This window comes from Schistocerca piceifrons, chromosome X (assembly GCF_021461385.2).
Source record: "Schistocerca piceifrons isolate TAMUIC-IGC-003096 chromosome X, iqSchPice1.1, whole genome shotgun sequence".
In the NCBI taxonomy this organism is placed as follows: domain Eukaryota; kingdom Metazoa; phylum Arthropoda; class Insecta; order Orthoptera; family Acrididae; genus Schistocerca; species Schistocerca piceifrons.
The window spans coordinates 238,344,687-238,366,027 of record NC_060149.1 but is presented as its reverse complement, the minus strand read 5'-3'; the positions used below and the strand labels follow the sequence as shown (position 1 = coordinate 238,366,027).

At 45.4% G+C, this 21,341-nt stretch overlaps 1 protein-coding gene across 2 annotated transcripts in view; it reads right to left on the bottom strand.

The window, feature by feature from the left end:
* Nucleotides 1-21,341, bottom strand: part of LOC124721308 (extended synaptotagmin-2-B) — a 192,070-nt gene that overhangs the window by 153,964 nt on the left and 16,765 nt on the right. For both annotated transcript variants that reach the window (XM_047246219.1, XM_047246220.1), the window contains exons 3-5: nt 20,142-20,282; nt 19,880-19,956; nt 15,478-15,544 (exon numbers count right to left, since the gene is read on the bottom strand). In XM_047246219.1, coding sequence (XP_047102175.1) covers nt 15,478-15,544; nt 19,880-19,956; nt 20,142-20,282 — 285 coding nt within the window. The remainder of the gene's footprint in view (nt 1-15,477; nt 15,545-19,879; nt 19,957-20,141; nt 20,283-21,341) is intronic.

The following is a 21,341-nucleotide window of genomic DNA, read 5'->3' as shown; positions in this document are numbered from 1 at the left end:
TGTGTATGTGTGGTTAATTGACTAGTATGTTTTTATTCACGATGACAGATGGTTTCGTTTTACTATAACATTTTGGTTGTTTTCGCTAGTACGTATTTCACCACCTACTTTACGCGAGTTTCTCGCCCATTACACTAGTGCCTTCTCTTGTTAGATGTTCCATAGCGCAAGCTTTATCTGTTTGACACTAGGACACAGGTAAATTGTTTCTATATTTTCTATTTTACATAAATGTTTTCAAATGGTCTGATATGTTTTATTTATTAAGACAGAAAGTTTGAATTAACACAACTTTTAATAATTTTTGGTGTGCTTATGTATGTATTCCTGGATTTTAATATGCGCGAGTGTCTGGCACATACAAGTGCCTCTCTCGGCGAAACCATCTGCCCTAGTGGTTTCACACTCTTGTCTCGATAGTTCATAGGCGAAGTAATGGTGCTAAACTGTTCGCTTTGACCCTGTGCCCATAGTCATGTTGTACAAATGGAGAAGATGTCTTAATTATTTACGACGCCTTTGGCACAATTGTTTTATTAATCTCCATTGCATGATGTAATTTTAGTAAGTAACTAAAGATTTTATGTCTGTATTACTCTGGTAATTTCACTATTACTTAAGCTTTTGTGTTTCTCACTTCCGATGCTAAGGCTTTTCTAATGAAAGTGTCTTCCTGTTCAGGATTTTTTACTTCTGATGAAGGCATACTTATATGTACCGAAACCTTGGTCAAGAATTTTAATAAATTTTTATCCTGCAACTGTTTTTGGCTGTCATCCTTTATCGTGAAGAACTGAAAGTGTGAAATCACCTCATCCACTGATGGGGCTTCTCAATCCCTAGGCAGTATTAATCAAACTGGGTTAAATCCAGAAACACAGTATGTCATGATATGAAGAAAAATCCCGACTTCAAGGAATGACGATGCCAGAAGGGGGACTTTGCCACAATAAATCATCTACAGTGAAGTGGCAAAGAAACTGGTAAAGGCATCCATAATCAAATACAGAGAGATGTAAACAGGCAGAAGGCAGCACTGCGGTCACTAACGCCGATATAAGACAACAAGTGTCTGGCGCAGTTGTTAGATCAGTTACTGCTGCTACATTGGCAGGTTATCAACATTTAAGTGAGTTTGAATGTGGTGTTATAGTTGGTGCACAAGCAATGGGAAACAGCATCTCCGTAGCGATGAAGTGGGGATTTGCCCATACGACCATTTCATGAGCGTACTGTGAATATCAGGAATCCAGTAAAACATCAGATCTTTGACATCGCTGCGACTGGAAAAAGATCGTGCAAGAACAGGACCAACATTGACTGAAGCGAATTGTTCAATGACAGAAGTGCAGCCCTTCCGCAAATTGCTGCAGGTCTCAATGTTGGGCCATTAACAAGTGTCAGTGTGCGAACCATTCAACGAAACATCAATGATATCGTCTTTTGGAGCCGATGGTCCACTCATGTAACGTGGATGACTGCACGACACAAAGCTTCACACCTTGCCTGGGCCCATCAACACCAACACTGGACTGTTGATGACTGGAAACACGTTGCCTGGGTGGTCGAGTCTCGTTCCAAATTTTATCAAGAGGATGGTCGTATACGGGTATGGAAACAACCTTATGAATCCATGGACCCTGCATATCAGCACGAGACTGTTCAAGCTGGTGGAGGCTCTGTAATGGTGTGGGGTGTGTGCAGTTGGAGTGATATGGGACCCCTGATACTTCTAGATATGACTGACAGGTGACATATGTAAGCATCCTGTCTGATCACCTGCAGTCATTCATGTCCACTGTGCATTCCAATGGACGTGGGCAATTCCAGCAGGACAGTGCGACACCCCACACGACCACAATTGTTACAGAGTGGCTCCAGGAACAGTCTTCCGAGTTTAAACACTTCCACTGGCCACCAAACTCCCCAGACAGGAACATCATCGAGCGTGTCTGGGATGCCTTGCAACGTGCTGTACAGGAGAGACCTCTGCCCCCCCATACTCTTCTGGATTTATGGGAAGCCCTGCAGGATTCATGGTGTCCATTCCCTCCAGCACTACTTCAGACACTAGTCAAGTCCATGCCACGTCATGTTGCAGCACTTCTGTGTTCTCGCAGGGGCCCTACACAATATTGGGCAGGTGTACCAGTTTCTTTGGCTCTTCAGTGTAGATATCACAGACTCATCAGTTAAATTAGAAGGCAGTTGCAAATCCAAGGAATGATCTGCTTCATCAAGTATCAAACATTAATAACCAATTACTGACCACGGCTTGCCCCACTATGTCAGTTTGTTGATTTGGATAGCTGTCACTTCTTTGTAGCATGAAAGGTGATCTGCTATTGTTAATAAGTACAAATTTTCTGCCATTTTTGCCCAAGAGAACCTGGGATGTCAAAACTGATCATCTCAAACAGTTTACTTGCCTCCAGTAATCTCTGCAGTGCAATGCACTAATGACATGACTCGTTGGATTTTTTTTTTTTTTTTTTGTGGTTTTAGGGTGCACAACTTCAATGGTCATTAGCGCCCTGACTACGTTAAGAATGCACCGCGAGGCACAAGTTTAAAACAACAACTAAAAGGGAAAACACGATAAAAGACAGACTGACAGGCATAGGATTAAAAAACAGCATCATCAAATGTCCTTAGAGAGGTTTGTCAAATTGATAAAACGAAGAACACGAGCAGCCGCTCGTGGGTCATCCGCTAAAATGGCATCTAAAGTACATGGCAGGTTAAGATCTAGACGCAGTGTGTTAAAATCCGGACAGGACATTAAAATGTGGCGGACCATCAGCAACTGCCCACATGGGCAGAACGGCGCCGGCGCAGCCGTCAGCAGATGACGATGGCTGAACCGGCAGTGTCCAATGCGTAACTGGGCCAAAACGACCTCCTCCCGCCGAGAAGGGAGGGAGGAGGACGTCCAAGCCGCGGGAAGAGGTTTCAAGGCCCGAAGCTTGTTGTCTGTAAGTGCAGCCCAATCGGCATGCCACAGCGATAAAATGCGCCGACAAATGACCCTGCTACAGTCTGATGAAGGGACACAACAAGAAGCTGTCCGAGGCTGGAGGACCGCAGCCTTGGCCGCGGCATCTGCAGCTTCGTTCCCAGGGATACCGACATGGCCAGGGACCCACATAAAGCTAACCGGAGAACCGACGTCCACCAGCTGCTGAAGAGAGCGTTGGATCCGGTGCACGAAAGGGTGAACCAGATATGGATCACTGAGGCTCTGGATGGCGCTCAGGGAATCGGAGCAGATGACATAAGCAGAATGTTGGTGGCGGCAGATGTAAAGAACAGCCTGGTAGAGGGCAAAGAGCTCAGCTGTGAAGACCAAACAATGGCCATGGAGCCGGTATTTGAAACTTTGTGCCCCGACATTAAAAGAACACCCGACCCTGTCATTGGTCTTTGAGCCATCTGTATAAATGAAGGTCATATTGATGAACTTTGAACGAAGTTCAACAAAACGGGAGTGGTAGACCGAACCGGGGGTAACCTCTTTTGGGAGCGAGCTGAGGTCAAGGTGAACGCGGACCTGAGCCTGCAGCCAAGGTGGCGTGTGGCTCTCGCCCACTCGAAAGGTTGCAGGGAGTGAAAAAATTAAGGTGTTGAAGGAGGCGACGAAAGCGAACTCCAGGGGGTAGCAGGGCAGAGACATACAACCCGTATTGACGGTCGAGAGAGTCGTCAAAAAAGGAACGATAAGACGGGTGGTCGGGCATTGACAGTAGCCGACACGCATACCGACAAAGCAGTATATCGCGCCAGTAGGTGAGTGGCAATTCGCCAGCGTCAGCATGAAGACTCTCTACGGGACTAGTATAAAACGCTCCAATCGCAAGTCGTAAACCTCGATGTTGTATGGAGTTGAGGCGGCGTAAGATGGATGGCCGTGCAGAGGAGTATACGAAGCTCCCATAATCCAGCTTGGAGCGGACGATCGACCGATATAGACGAAGCAGGATGGTTCGATCCGCTCCCCACGACATACCACTGAGAACGCGGAGGACATTTAAAGAACGGGTACAACGGGCAGCCAAATATGACACATGTGGAGACCAGCTAAGTTTCCTGTCAAATGTAAGACCTAAAAATTTTGTTGTCTCCACGATTGGGAGAGCAACGGGACCGAGTCATAAGGACGGTGGGAGAAACTCTTTGTAGCGCCAGAAGTTAATACAGACCGTCTTCTAGGCAGAAAAACGGAAGCCATTGGTGACACTCCAGGAGTGAAGACGGTCAAGAGAACGCTGAAGACAGCGCTCCAGGACACGTGTACACTGCGCGCTGCAATAGATGGTAAAATCGTCCACGAAAAGGGAGCCTGATACATCAGCTGGGAGGCAATCCATTATTGGATTGATCGCGATGGCGAAGAGAGCGACGCTCAAAACTGAGTCCTGTGGCACCCCATTCTCCTGGCGAAAGGTGTCTTGACAGGACAGAACCCACACGTACCCTGAACTGTCGATCCATTAAAAAAGAATGAATAAAAAGAGGGAGGTGACCGCGAAGGCCCCATGTATGCATGGTGCGGAGAATGCCCGCCCTCCAACAGGTGTCGTAAGCCTTCTCCAAATCAAAGAACACAGCTGCGGTCGGGCGCTTCCGCAAGAAGTTATTCATAATGAAGGTCGACAAGGTAACCAGATGGTCAACAGCAGAGCGGCGCCTACAAAATCCACATTGGACATTGGTAAGTAGGCGTCGAGACTCGAGCAGCCAAACCAATCGAGAGTTAACCATTCGCTCCATCACTTTACAGACACAGCTGGTAAGCGAGATGGGTCGATAACTGGAAGGCAAGTGCTTGCCCTTCCCCGGCTTAGGAATCGGGACAACAATAGACTCGCGCCAGCATGCGGGAACATGTTCCTCAATCCAGATACGATTGTAAGTACGAAGAAGAAAACCTTTACCCGCAGGAGAAAGGTTCTTCAGCATCTGAATATGAATAGAATCAGGCCCTGGAGCGGAGGACCGTGATCGGCGAAGTGCGTTTTCGAGTTCCCGCATGGTGAATGGGGCATTATAACTTTCACGATTCGAGGAGCGGAAGTTAGGTGGCCTAGCCTCCTCTGCCTGTTTGCGGGGGAGGAAGGCAGGGTGGTAATGAGCGGAGCTCGAAACCTTGGTGAAAAAGCGGCCGAAGGCATTGGAGACATCCTCAGGGGCCACAAGGACGTCATTCGCGACCGTCAAGCCAGAAACTGGTGAGTGGACCTTAGTGCCAGATAGCCGGCGCAGGCTACCCCAGACAACAGAAGGAGGAGTAAAACTGTTGAAGGTGCTTGTGAAAGCAGCCCAGCTGGCTTTCTTGCTTTCTTTAATAATACGACAACACTGAGCACGTAATCGTTTATAATTGATACAATTCGCCACTGTAGGGTGGCGTTTAAAGGTGCGTAAAGCACGTCGACGAGCACGTAAAGCGTCTCTACATGCTGCAGTCCACCAGGGGACCGGTACGTGACGTGGAGAAGAAGTAGGGTGAGGGATGGAATATTCAGCAGCAGCGAGAACGACTTCCGTGAGGTGTGCGACCTGACGATCGCAGCTGGTGAAGGTTTGATCCTGAAAGGTCGCCCTGGAAGAGAAGAGCCCCCAGTCTGCCTTGGAGATGGTCCAACTAGAGGAGCACGGAGAGGGGGTATGCTGCAGGAGATGGATAACACACGGGAAGTGGTCGCTCGAATATGTATCAGAAAGTGCATACCACTCAAACCGGCGTGCAAGTTGGGGAGTACATATAGAGAGGTCTAAATGGGAATAGGTGTGAGATGTGTCCGAAAGAAAAGTAGGGGCGCCAGTATTGAGGCAGACAAGATTGAGCTGGTTGAAAAGGTCGGCTAACAGGGAGCCCCTCGGGCAGGATGCTGGAGAGCCCCAAAGGGGATGGAGGGCATTGAAGTCTCCAGTTAACAAAAATGGTGCAGGTAGCTGAGCAATAAGTTGCATCATGTCTGCCCTGGTAACGGCAGTTGACGATGGAGTGTAAACGGTACAAATGGAAAATGTAAAAGTGGGGAGAGTAATGCGGATGGCAACTGCCTGCAGGCTGGTGTGCAACGTGATGGGATCGTAGTAAATATCATCCCAGACCAGCAACATAACCCCTCCATGAGCCGGGATACCTACCACAGGGGGTAGGTCAAAACGCACGGAGGTGTAGTGTGCCAAGGCAATTTGATCGCATGGGCGTAGCTTCGTTTCTTGGAGGGCTACGACGAGCGGACGGTGCAAGCGGAGCAGCAACTTCAAGTCCTCTCGGTTGGAGCGAATGCTGCGAATATTCCAGTGAATAAGTGCCATCGTAAGAAGAATAGGAAGATGAAAGAAGGGGTCACCTTGAAGGCCGCTGAGGGCCTGGCTTCGAGCGAGCACTGCCGCCGCTATCAGTAGGCGGACAGTCATCGTCCATTGGGTCTATAGATTCATCGGCCATCTTGGGAAGATGGCCGGGAGGGGGAGCTTCCTCCGCCGGTGAACGGCCAGATGTTCGGCTACCAGCGATGCGGCCAGGCGAAACGGATGACGGCCTGGGGCGGCAACCGCTGGGTGGCGCAGGAGAAGAAATGCGCCGTGGCGGAGAAGGAGAACTGTGCTTCCTATGAGCCTTCTTGGAAGGATGTTTGGTGGAAGTACCGGTCGAAGGCTGGGAGGTCGAGGTACGTAGGAAGTCTGCACGGTACGGTTCCTTCTTGAAGGCCTGTGCATCTGACTTCTGGGTCTTCGTCTTGGCAGAAGCTGATGAAGGTGCTTGTGTCTGAGGGGTGACGGGAGGAAGAGGAGATGTCGACCGGGCGATCTTAGCACTGGCCGAACGGACGACCGTGGTGCTGAAGGTCAGATCGCATGTCTGGGTTGCCACCTCCCTGGTAGTCCGAGGAGAGGCGAGGACAGTACTGTATTTCCCCGCTGGGAGCAGCGTGGGCTTCCTACTAGCCAATAGCTTGCGAGCAGCCGAGGTGGACACTTTCTCTTTGACCCGAATTTCTTGGATACAGCGTTCTTCCTTATAGACAGGACAGTCGCGGGAGGATGCGGCATGGTCACCCTGACAGTTCACACAACGAGGAGACGGAGGTGGACAGTCACTCTCATGGGCATCCCTGCCACAAGTGACACATTTAGCCGCATTGGAACAAGACTGTCGAGTGTGATTGAAACGCTGACACTGGTAGCAGTGCGTAGGGGTCGGGACATAGGGGCGAACAGAAATAACCTCGTAGCCCGCCTTGATGCGCGATGGCAGCTTAACACTATCGAAGGTCAAGAAAAGTGTCCGGGTCGGTACAAGGTCATTGTTGACCTTTTTCATGACCCTATGGACAGCCGTCACGCCCTGCTCAGCGAGGAATGATTGAATCTCCTCGTCAGACAATCCGTCGAGGGAGCTAGTATAGACCACACCACGAGACGAATTCAAAGTTCGGTGAGCCTCCACGCGCACAGGGAACGTGTACAGGAGTGTGGCCCGAAGCAGTTTTTGCGCCTGAAAGGCGCTCTCAGTTTCTAGTAATAAGGTACCGTTACGCAACCTGGTACAAGATTTGACAGATCCGGCTATGGCATCTACACCCTTCTGGATAACAAAAGGGTTTACAGAGGAAAAATCCTTTCCGTCCTCAGATCGAGAAACGACGAGGAACTGTGGGGCAGGCGGTAGTACTTGTGTCACTGGTGGCTGGTCACGTTTCCGTTTTTGGGCAGAAGTCGAGACAGATGGAGTGAAATCCATTGCGGAGGAATCCCCCATGATTGCCAGCGTCTCCGATGGCGCGCTCCTTCCTTGTGGGGACCCTCTCAGAGGGCACTCCCGCCTTAGGTGAATGTTTACACCTCAGGTCACACCTCCCGAGAAACAGACGGAGGGACCAATCAGCATGGTCAGAAGGTATCACCTCAGGCAATCACCCCTCCCCGGGCCTGGCCTTTACCAGGGGGTACGCGCGTGCCTTACATGTCTACCCAGGGCGGGGAATTACGCGTTACCCCGTCACCGGCTACGTGTGCAAACGCGTGGGTCGGCCTTCAGGCACGCACAGGGAGGAAGGAAGAAGAGGAAAAAGAAGAGAGAGAGGGAGAGGGAGGACAGACTGTCTCAAACGCCGAGGCGGAGACCAGAGAAGGCAAGGAGAAGAAGGTAATGAGAAGGCAAGGAGAAGAAGGCAATGAGAAGAAGGCAATGAGAAGGCAAGGAGAAGAAAGCAATGAGAAGGCAAGGAGAAGAAAGCAATGAGAAGGCAAGGAGAAGAAAGCAATGAGAAGGCAAGGAGAAGAAGGCAAGGAGAAGAAGGCAAGGAGAAGAAGGCAATGAGAAGAAGGCAAGGAGAAGGCAAGGAGAAGAAGACAAGGGAAAGGGTAAGGAAGACAGTGAGGTGGAAAAGAGCAAAGAAAGGAACCAGCCAAAGGAAGGAAGAAACGAGAAGTGAAAAAGCAAAATGACCGCAAATAGAGGTCGTGGAACCGTCCGTCTCCGGACGCAGGCGCTAACGACCCCCTTGAGGGGGTGGGACTCCTTTTAGTCGCCTCTTACGACAGGCAGGAATACCTCGGGCCTATTCTAATCCCCGGACCCGCAGGGGGGGACTCGTTGGATGCTTGGTACACAGTTTTTTTACATACTGTTCTATATTGTGCTTATGTATTCAACATCAATATTGTTCTGCTAAACATCATTCCATTTTTCTATAACCCCACGTCCTTCTAACACATTATTGTGCGGGGACTGATGACCTTCGCTGTTTAGTCCCCCTTAAACATCCCAATAACCACCACCACCACCACCACCACCACCACCACCATTATCGTGCACCCACCTTAATACTTAATCTCGAAATGTAGCTGGTACCACAATATGGAGTCTGAGCTTTGTTTTCTTTCATAACACACTGTTGCCCACAATGATTTGGGACTGTATTTCAAATAATTTGGTTTTCATAAGCTGTTTGGGCCTTCTACCATTCTGCAGTGGTGGAACCTATGCATGGCAATGTATTAACTTTCTGACGCAGCCCATCTGCATTTCCAAGTATCTTTCCTTGTGGATTAGTTACCTCAAAATCAAATTCACTGAGTTTTACTGCCCCGTGTGTTAACCTGCTCAAGAGATGTTTTAAATGTAACAGCCACTTAAAGGCTGTATGATATGTATAACTTAAATTTCTTTAGATATAAATAACACTGAATGTATGTTACACCTTACTTAAGCCTCATCATCTCTTCCTCCATAGTAGAGTAGTTCTTTTCTGCACTATGACATGAGACATAGGCAACTAACTAGGTGTTCTGTTTGTCCACTTCATAAATCAATATACAGTCAAGCGCACGATTGCTTGTATCGCATGACAACAAAAATTAGTTTTCATAATTCTAGAAAATCAATATCAGTCCAGTTGATAACAATTCCCTCAACCAAGCGAAAACATTTTCACACTACAATGACCAGTGAAAGTGCACTCTTTTCTTCAGCAGCTGAGTGAGTGGCCACGCTATCTCTGCAAATTTCGGTACAAATTTCCGATGATCACTCTCTGGACTCGATTTATGTACGCGGTGCCAGAAAATCTGGTACAGCTTTTTGTTTTGTTTATTTGTTTTATTTTGTTTATTTATTTGTTTGTTGTTTGCTGTCCATATAACAATCAGTTTTTGGACATGGTCATAGATTTTAGTTCACATATACAAAGGTTTAGTTAACGTACATAAGTGCACACATTTATATACACTGAAGAGCCAAGGAAACTGGTACGCCTGCCTAATATTGTGTAGGGCCCCCACGAGCACGCAGAAGTGCTGCAACATGATGTGGCATGGACTCAAATAATGTCTGACTTAGTGGTGGAGGAAACTGACACCATGAATCCTGCAGGGCTGTCTATAAATTTGTAAGAGTAAGAGGGGGTTGAGATCTCTTCTGAACAGCACAATGCAAGGCATCCCAGATACGCTCCATAATGTTCCTGTCTGGGGAGTTTGGTGGCCAGTGGAAGTGTTTAAACTCAGAAGAGTGTTCCTGGAGCCACTCTGTAACAATTCTGGATGTGTGGAGTGTCACACTGTCCTGCTGAAATTGCCCACGTTCATCGGAATGTCCAGTGGACATGAATGGATGCAGGTGATCAGACAGGGTGCTTACATGTGTGTTACCTGTCAGTTGTATCTAGACATATCAGGCATCCCATATCACTCCAACTTCACACACCGCACACCATTGCACAGCCTCCACCACCTTGAACAGCCCCCTGCTAACATGTAGGGTGCATGGATTCTTAAGGTTGTCTCCATACCCATACACATCCATCTGCTCAATACAATTTGAAACGAGATTGGTCTGACCGGGCAACATGTTTCCAGTCATCAACAGTCAAATGTCAGTGTTGGCGGGCCCGGGCAAGGTGTAAATCTTTGTGTTGTGCAGTCATCAAGTGTACATGAGCGGACCTTCAGCTCCAAAATCCCGTATCAATGATGTTTTGTTGAATGGTTTGCATGCTGACACTTGTTGATGGCCCAGCATTTAAATCTGCACCAATTTGCAGAAGGGCTGCACTTCTGTCATGTTCAATGTGTCTCTTTAGTCATTGTAGGTCTTTTCCGGCCACAGTAATGTCGGAGATTTGATGTTTTACTAGATTCTTGATATTCACAGTACACTCATGAAATGGTTGTATGGGAAAACTCCCCACTTCATCACTACCTTGGAGATGCTGTGTCCCATCGGTCGGGTGCCGACTATAACACCACACTCAAACTCACTTAAATCTTGATAACCTGCCATTATAGCAGCAGTAACCGATCTAACAACAGCACCAAACACTTGTTGTCCTATATACACATTGCTGACTGCAGTGGCATCTTCTGCCTGTTTGCATATCTCTGTATTTGAATAAGCATGCCTATACCGGTTTCTTTGGCACTTCAGTGTAAATAGTGAAGGTCACAAATTATCATTTTTTTGTTGCAAAAACAAACTTGTATGCTATGTACACTGTTTTACAAAGTGATATTAGAACTTTAAAGCTTCTACTGAACAACAGATTTTCTCTATTAATAAATGCTAAAGTTTATTCTTTAAAGCGTTTAAATTAGCATTAGCAATGTGCAAGGGTGCGAGGACCTCCCACTCTGTAAATGGGGCATTATAGGGTTCACTGTGGCATGTAGTGAACAAGAGGACTTTCTGTTCTGCCTGCCGTTAGAGGGTGCGAAAGGCTGGGGGGGGGGGGGGGGAGGGGGGGGGGGGAGTGGTTCTCCGAGTCAGAGACTCGAGCACAGTACTCAGAAAAATGTTCAGCAATTGCGCTTGCGTCGGTAGATAACATGCTGTTGACATTAATGCCTGGGACACCTGTTGGGGTCTGGTTCCCAAAAATACGTCTGATCTTCGTCCAGACTTGGGAAGGTGATGTCAGGCACTCAATGATTGACACATACCTCTCCCAATGTTCCTGTTTCCGTTGTTTTATAAGCTGGCAAACACGGGCACGCAGCTACTTAAAGGCTAATAGGTGCTCTACAGAAGGGTGCCGCTTATGTCGCTGTAGAGCTCGCCGACGCTCTTTAACTGCCTCAGTGACTTCCGGCAATCACCAAGGGATTGTCGTTTGCCGGGGCCACCCTAAAGAATGAGGGATTGCATTTTTCACCGCAGAAAAGATTGCTGTAGTGACCTGCTCAACGACAACATCACTGGCACCATGTGGGGGAGATTCGGTGGTGACAGCAGAGGTGAAGGCTTCCCAGTCTGCCTTGCTTAAAGCCCATCTGGATAGGTGTCCGTGGGCATGATGCCAGAGGAGTGACAGGAAGTTGGGGAAGTGGTCACTACCACACAGATCATCATGTGCTCTCCAGTGGATGGATAGGAGAAGGCCAGGACTGCAAACCGAGAGATCAATGGCCGAATATGTGCCATGTGCCAAACTGAAATGTGTGGGTGCACCTGTATTTAAGAGGCAGAGGTCGAGTTGTGACGGTATATTTTCGACCTCCCTATCTCTGCCAGTAAGCATGGTGCCACCCCACAAAGGGTTATACGCATTAAAGTCTCCCAAAAGTAGGAAAGGTTTAGGGAGTTGATCAATCAGTGCAGCCAATACGTACAGGGGTACTGCAACATCTGGAGGAAGCTACACATTGCAGACAGTTATTTCCTATGTCATCCATATCCTGACAGCCACAGCTTCAAGGGGGGTTTGAAGGGGCACACGTTCACTAGTTACCGAGTTCAGGACAAAGAGACAAACCCTACCTGACACTCTATTATGGTCGCTACAGTTCCTGTAATATCCCTTATAGCTGCGGAGGGCAGCAATTCCACTGGAGAATTACGTGATCATGCGACTGGGAAGACATGAAACACTCAATGAGGTAGTCTACACCTCAGGGTCACCAGCTGCCACAAGATGAGTGCCTGTGTGATCGACATCCATTGTGCCCGAGGGCCCAGAGAGATCTAGATCCTCAGCAGACACCAGAATCTCCCCCTCATCCTCAGACACAGAGCTTGTAGGTAGTGGCGGTGCGGGTGCCACCGCAGTGCCTTGGTTCTTGGGGGTCTTTTTCCTTTTGAAGTTTCTCTCACTGCTCCGTAGGTTTGTGCAGCTGGGAGGACTTCACTGATTCAGTCTCAGGGACTGAGGAGGACCGTGACCAGCTACCTGTGGTTGCTTCAGCCACTGGCTGGTGTCAGCTTTGCCACTGGTAGGAAGCTGGGAAGGGAGTGACCCAAGGGATCCCTTCCTGGCAAGAGGAGCCGAAGAAGACTTACGCTTCTCTGGCTGAAAAGTGGGGACTGACGTCCTCAATGGTTGGGGGGAGGGGGGCGAGTGGCTCCTGAAGTAGGTTGTGCAGGAGCAACTGGGAAGAAAGTGCCTCCCACCACCAAGGGGGCAGGTGGAGTCTGACGGCTGAGAGCCAACTGTACGTGGCAGAACGGAAGATGGTAGAACCATTGTCGTAGTGGCGGTGTAGGTTGACGTTATATGCACAGGATGTAGCTACTCACATTTTCTCTTAGTCTCAGTGTATGTCAGTTGATCCAGGGTCTTTTATTCCATTATTTTTCTTTTCTTTCTGGAGAATCCTGTAGTCTGGCAAGCAAGGCGAATGGTGCTCTCCGCAGTTGACACAGATGGGAGGCGGGGCACAGGGAGTATTGGGATACGAAGGATATCCACAATCCCAAGAGGTGATGCTGGTAGTACAGCAGGAAGACATATGGCCAAACTTCCAGCACTTAAAGCACCACATCGGGGGAGGGATATACGGCTTTACATCACAGCGGTAGACCATCACCTTTGCCTTCTCGGGTAATGTGTCACCCTCGAAGGCCAAGATGAAGGCACCGGTGGCAGCCTGTTTATCCCTCAGACCCCGGTGGACACCTCGCCGCTCTAAATACTCGTGCAGCTTGTCGTCAGACAGCATAAGAAGGTCCCTGTGAAATATGATAACCTGGACCATATTTAAGCTCTTATAGGACGTGATGGAAACAGAAACATTCCCCAACTTGTCACAGGCGAGTAGTGCCCATGACTGGGCAGATGATGCTGTTTTGATCAAGACCTACCCTGACTGCATTTTGGAGAAGCCCTCCACGACCCCAAACTTGTCCTCTAAATGCTCCACAAAAAACTGAGGCTTCATTGACAAGGAAGATTCCCCATCGACTCTCGTACATATGACCTACTGGGGAGAATAAGCTTTGCTGCCATCCTTAGCCTGGTGTTCCTCCCATGGAGTGGCCAGAGAGGAGTACTGAGGTCAGACTTTGACCGCTTAGAGACTGCTAGTGTTTGACCACCAGCAAAAAATGACGTACAACGCTTCATGGCGTGTCATCTGCCCTGATGCCACCCACTCGGACCAGGAGCCCTCCCCAAAGGCGCCACCCAGCTGCAGCAAAGGCCAACTCGCTGAATGGCCATTGCCGAGAGCCCCAACGCCCCGGGGTGACTGGCATCTACTCCTTGGCATACGTGGGGAGTTAATGGCACAGGCATCAGCAGAGCGATCCCTGTGTTGTCAGGGGGCTACAACCAACAGGGTACATGGCAGCCCCACCACAATGGACTGGCTACCATGCTGGATGTCAGGCGCAAACGAGCTAAGATGACCATAATCATCAGCAGTGCAGAAAGCGATACTGCACAGAGGATGGAGGAAAACACACTCAGGAGGGTGACCTCGCCCAACAGCTGGAGAATGAGCGTAAGTGCAGATCCACGTCGACGAAGGATGCAAGAGGTCTCAGCGCATGATGGACACCATGCATTATGTAAGGCACCCTTCCCCAATTGGCTCGCTCTTTGGGAAAATTTTGAGAAATGGAGGTCAAACCGTATAGAGGACCATCACATAAAGGCCGAAAAATGTGAGGCTCCTTTTCGTCGACTCTTACAACAGGTAGGAATACCTCGGGCCTATTCTAATCTCCGGACCTGCAGGGGGAGGCAGGGAGGGGGGGGGGGACCTGCCTGCATTACCAACATCCACATCATGCACATTATATAGCCTGTCTTGTTTCCATTTGACTGCCACCTTGTATATGTGTAACAGCTATCAAGAATACATAAAGGTAAATGCCAATTTCGTTAGTGCGGTGGCTGCATTGACAGCATGTAGTCTGTGGATAAGAGAGCTCAACCTGCCTGCATTACCAACATCCACATCATGCACATTATATAGCCTGTCTTGTTTCCATTTGACTGCCACCTTGTATATATGTAACAGCTATCAAGAATACATAAAGGTAAATGCCAATTTCGTTAGTGCGGTGGCTGCATTGACAGCATGTAGTCTGTGGATAAGAGAGCTCAAAAATGCCTATGTGTGAGTGAGAGAGATAGAATATGCCGAGTACCAATTTACAGGAGGTATAAAGAGAACTGCACCCAGCACTAAATTGGCAGTGCAGATACATTAGAACCAGCAAGATGAAATTAGTAGAATGAGGAACTGATGAGGAGTAGCGGAGACCCCCCCCCCACCCCCGTTTTTTAAAAAAGGTGGTGGTGGTTAGTGTTTAACGTCCCTTCGACAACGAGGTCATTAGAGACGGAGCGCAAGCTCGGGTTAGGGAAGGATTGGGAAGGAAATCGGCCGTGCCCTTTCAAAGGAACCATCTCGGCATTCGCCTGAAACGATTTAGGGAAATCACGGAAAACCTAAATCAGGATGGTCGGAGACGGGATTGAACCGTCGTCCTCCCGAATGCGAGTCCAGTGTGCTAACCACTGCGCCACCTCGCTCGGTTTTTAAAAAAAGGGGGGGGGGGCAGGGAAACGAGAATATACAATCATTAAGTTCACAAAACCTTACTAGTGGTTGTCATGTAGTATGCTTGCAGAAGTAATGATAATGATTTATATGATGATCATGATGACAAACCTAAGCGCAATGACACATGTGTAATTGGCATGGCAGAAAATATACTAGATATTAAATACAACACACCTGTAAATCTTTAATGCCTCCTTTGATTCCACCAATACTAAAAGATATATCACAGTCACCAGCGTACCTAGAACATAAGAAATGTAAACTTGAAAACTCATCACACACAACGGAAATTCTAAAAAGAGAAGTGTCAGAATCACTCTGGAAATGAAGTAAAATTATTTTTTAAATTCTTTCAGTCGGAAACTTATTATGTTAACAATGCACATTTTTGTATCTTAAGAACAACAATCAACTTAGATTCTTATGTTAATGTGAGATATCCAAATAATTTCATCAAATCTGTATCTGGGATGATACACTCAAAGCTAATCTTATTTGGACAAGACAAAGTATTGCCGCAAAAATTCTACAGGTTGGCGAGACTGTCTCTAACACACACGCACAAATTCCCTACAAACTTTCAAAATTCATCTTTCAAACAGCATTAATCCTTACACAGTAACAGGCCAAAAAGGTGTTTTTCTGTTATGTTACAGGTCAAAAATATGACGTAGCATGGTAATTCGTATATAAGCTAAGCCTGCTAAATGACTGGAGGAATCCTGTTAATGTTTTGTACTTACAATGTCTGTTATATGGTCAGATTCGAGCAGAAAGAAATAATAGGAATGCAGCTCAGAATGGTGTGGGAAAAATTGCAGAAAATCTCAAACAGATGTTAACAAGGGAGCAAATGTACACCTTCTCTAGCATAATTTAAGAGCAGCACGTAGGACATCATTTTACATTCTACTATGTTCATTTGGACAACTCTATTTCAAACTTCACAGGCAAGTTACTTCAATGATTTCTGGTTCTTGTGGCAGATATGTGAACTGCTGAGCAAAGGTGGTAAGCATGCTGTTATCATTCTTTGGTGGAGAACAGAATTGTATTTTTAAATTTCTGAGTGCATCATAACAAATCCAAATTCTAATTCACACGAAAATGTTGAACAAGCACGGAGGTGATTACGTGAACATGTCTGAAGGTGGTGCAGTTTTTTTTTAAGATGTCCATTTGAAGACCGAAAATTTTTTGTGTTCTGGGTGACCAATAGCAGTTGTTTACTTACATGGATATGGTGTCTATACAGTTCTAGTAATACCGGCCATGACCTCCTCCTTCTGTGCAGATGCACACATATTACCCGAACTCTCACGGGACTTGGTAAGAATGTCTTCCACAAGTAATGAGTGTGCTGGGTTGGGACACTACGGATGTAGTGTGTGGACATATAAGGTGAGAATGTGGGTCTCGCAGGAGGTGTGCACGAGATAGTACCTGCAGTCGCACTATCCTCTGTGCCCTCGGTGGCTCAGATGGATAGAGCATCTGCCATGTAAGCAGATCCTGGGTTCGAGTCCCGGTCGGGGGCACACATTTTCACCTGTCCCCATTGGTAAATACCAATGCCAGTCAGCAGTTGAAGGTATTAATATATAATTCTAATAGCAGTTGTATCTTCACTTAATGTCAATACTTTTCGGAACTACCAACAGATCCAGCTGTGAAACTTGGCGCACCAGTTAAATAGTTTTTACAGTGTAGTGTATAATATAATGCAAGATAAATGGAAATTTAATCAAGTTAGTGCCAACTAAATACCAAGGGATCTAATATATGGTTTAGGCGGCCACTGAATGATGACATCTAGAACACAAAGCATTTTTGCTGACAGCATGTTATTACCTCATATAAGGAATTATTCTGAAGTATTTAGCACACAAGTATAAACACAAAAAGATGCATTCTCTATAGAATGGAAACATACTGGAATTCCCCTGGATCTCATAAATTCAGATAGATGCAATTTACAAAAAAAGTGGTAGAGAGAGTGCTTTGTAGCATTCATGATGTCCTGATAGTGGTCTTTGTTTACGGCGACTTCTGTACGAGGGAAAGTATTACCAGCATGGAAAATATATAAATGATATGGTTATAATAGAGGGAAACATTCCACGTAGGAAAAATATATTTAAAAACAAAGATGATGTGACTTACCAAATGTAAGTGCTGGCAGGTCGACAGACACACAAACAAACACAAACATACACACAAAATTCAAGCTTTCGCAACAAACTGTTGCCTCATCAGGAAAGAGGGAAGGAGAGGGAAAGACGAAAGGATGTGGGTTTTAAGGGAGAGGGTATGTCTGCTTGTGTCTGTATATGTGTGGATGGATGTGTGTGTGTGTGTGTGTGTGTGTGTGTGTGTGAGTGTATACCCGTCCTTTTGTCCACTTAAGGTAAGTCTTTCCGCTCCCGGGATTGGAATGACTCCTTACCCTCTCCCTTAAAACCCACATCCTTTCGTCTTTCCCTCTCCTTCCCTATATTTGTGTGTGTGTGTGTGTGTGTGTGTGTGTGTGTGTGTGTGTGTGTGTGTGTGTGTGTGTGTGTGCGCTGCTGCAAATGTCTGACAGTCCCATGACAAGGTTACCCACAAAGTTTCATTTCCTCTGCATGAGCGGGTACTTATTTATCAACCTTAATATGAACTTGCAAACGTAGGTTAATGTGCACCATACTGACATTAATAATACAAAATGAGAATGTGCGCTACTACAAATCAACATGCCGTATAGAGATCAGAAATGAAAACAGTGTGTTCCAGGTGAAACTAACGAACTACACAAATCACATGAACACTATACGCAAAATTATAATCCAAATTTATATTCCATTAATTTAGCAGCTGAAATTTAAAATACTGGAATAAGTGCCTTAACAACACTCACAACAGAGGTTAGAGCCTGCTGAAAAGGTAAGTATACTGTCACAGGTAATTTCGACTATGAATTTAACTACTTTAAAGGTAAGATAAAATTGATATTGTAGTACACATGGTGTTTCAAATATATTCATGTAATTTCACAAGATTACATCTTCTACAAGAACGAAAAAAGAAATTTGGGGTGAATTTTAATTTACGCACTGAAACTAAAAGTTCACCTTAGCACCAGTTTTAAGTAGTTGATTTAGTGTGGTTGCTGATAAAGGCCTCCTTGCTGTAGTTAGCTTGCTCTCTCACTCATTCATTACCCAGTTCATTGAGTCAAGATGACAATAACAGAGACACAAAAGATGTTTCCCATTCGCCATTTCAACATGTGCAGTTCAGTTACAACTGTGTGGTTTGATTTTCATTGTGAGTAAGCACTGAATCGTTCTACAGCTCAAGATATTTGAAAATGACCCAGTAGTTTCAAGACATGGATTGTTTATGAAAAATTCCTAGGTCTCTCCTGAGCACTTGTTCAAAGTGTGCAACACATTCAACAGAATTTTGTGTGTGTGTGTGTGTGTGTGTGTGTGTGTGTGTGTGTGTGTGTGTGTGGTTTTGTGGCAACGTTTGTGATGGTAATGATAAACCACTTGCTCTAAATGAAGGAATGTGAAGTTGAACACTTCAGAAAATGAAAGAACATTGTATCCTATGATTACAATATCAGTAAGTCACAACTGGAATCAGTCAGTTCAGACATATAACTGGATGTAACACTTTGTAAGGATATGAAATGGAACTGTTACAAAGGCTCACTTTTTGGCAAAATCGGCAGCACAATTGAGTTCATTTGCAGGCTACTAGGAAATTTAAGATTGCTTACAAAGAACTCGTGCGACCCATCCTAGAACAATGCTCTAAGTGTGTGAGAACCATACAGAAAATAACTAAGAGGGGATGTTGAACGTATACAAAGAAGTGTAGCACGAATGATCACAGGTTGTCTGACTCATGGGAGAGTGTCACAGAGTTTCTAAAAAATCTGAAGTTGCAGAAGCTTGTAAATAGATGCAAGCTATACCATGAACACCTATTTACAAAGTATCAAGAACCAGCATTAAAAGAGGATTGTCGGATTATACTAAAAACCACTTTGCATTCTCTTGCAGGGACCATGAAGACAAGATTAGACTAATTACAGTACACACAGAGGCATTTAGGCAAGCAATCTTTGTGCACTCCATACATGAATAGAACGGGAAGAAGCTTTAATAAGTGCTACAACAGGAAGTATCCTGTAACATGCAATTAATAGCAATTTGTAGAATATACATGTAAACGTAGATGAAGTTAAGATTTACTCCATGCTTCTACCTTCACTCATGTAGAATATACTCCTTGAAACTGGATGAACCTTTTTGAAACATTCTGCATAACATTCTCCCCTGTAATGTATGAAGCACCAAGCTGATGCAGTACTGGCCACAAAGGTTGAATAACTCGCTTCCTTCTCCAACAGATAAAGAAAATACTCTCATTGTACAAAATTACGATTGCAACCCAAAACGTAAGATTGGTCTGCTATCTTGCTTGTTTCATACATCATAAAAATACAGTTGTTAGTAACAACAACAACAACAATAATAATAATAATAATAATAATAATAATAATACAGCAAATAGCACTTACGAAACATCCATATCCAAAATAATTTGGTCCCGTGGAACATTCTGGTCATATACCTTCACACCACCAATCCTCAGGGGCTATAAAATGAAATGTTCAATATATTTTACAATTAGCATGTACTAGACTTTTTAACTGGATTGCAGACATTTCTGTTTCTCTGTACATATTCTGCAGACCATACTCACTAAATAATGATTTAAGAAAATATTCAAGGGTATTAAATAAGAAATTAGTTATAAAATATGGTTTGTGATATACTTACAATACTACCCAATACCATTTTCTCAAAATGGAAGCCATTTAAGTGGTAAGCAACCAAGCTTTCTCTGATGCTTGGTTCAATAGTGTTTTTAAGGATATCTTTAGCATAGTGATTTACATTTGGCCAAACTTGACGAAGGATCTGCAATAAAAGTATTTCATCATGATTGTAAATTTTCTATTTGAGTGAAAAAGTACATTGTGATCACCACTGCATACAATAATTCATTTCTTTTTTCTATGTGATCAATAATTCACCACTAATTCAGTCTACAAAAGGGACATCTCAATTGTGATGTGTACAAAAAATTTGTTTCTATCATTTTAAGTACTATTAAAAACTAAAGGCAAGTTTTGGAAAAGTTATCCTTGCAAAATAACATTATTATTTTATATTGTAGGTCTCCCATTACTTGAAAAACAGAAATGTTTAAAAATTTGGTAATTAAAGGAATCAAACTGGACTATTTGCATTACTAAAAAAAATCAAGTATCAGAACAGCAAGTGATGACCAATAGGCTCGCCACAAAACTACTTGAGTAACAACTCTGAACAGTACTGATAGCATCAATGGTTGGTTGATTCGGGGGAGGGTACCAAACAGCAAGGTCATCAGTCCCATCTGATTAGGGAAGGATGGAGGAGAAAGTCGGCCATGCCCTTTTAGAGGAACCATCCTGGCATTTACCTGAAGCAATTTAGGGAAATCATAGAAAACCTAAATCAGGATGGCCAGACACGGGCTTGAACCATCATCCTCCCTAATTCGAATACAGTGTGCTAGCCACTGCACCACCTCAGATGGTGACAGCATCAATAACCAAACTATAATTTTATATTACAGAAGGATGCCCTTAAACACTTGGGGATGTTAGTTCTACAAAAGAACATGTGGACATCTCACCAGGGATACAAATAAAGTCAAGGAGGGAAATATACAAAGACACGCCCAGTACGTCCCCACCATCAGTTTTAATTAGTGATATACAATATTAGTAATACATACAATGACAGTGAAAGATATAAGCACAATTTCAGTGTAAATCTGTCATCATTTTAGATTAAGGTTCAGAGGGGAAATCTGTATTGTGATGTGAAAGTCTTAACAAGTTGCCCAGCCACAATGCTAGAAATTGAGAATCCTCAGAAACCGAAAATTAAAGGTGTGCTCCATTTTATATTCTCTCACACTGTCTTGGA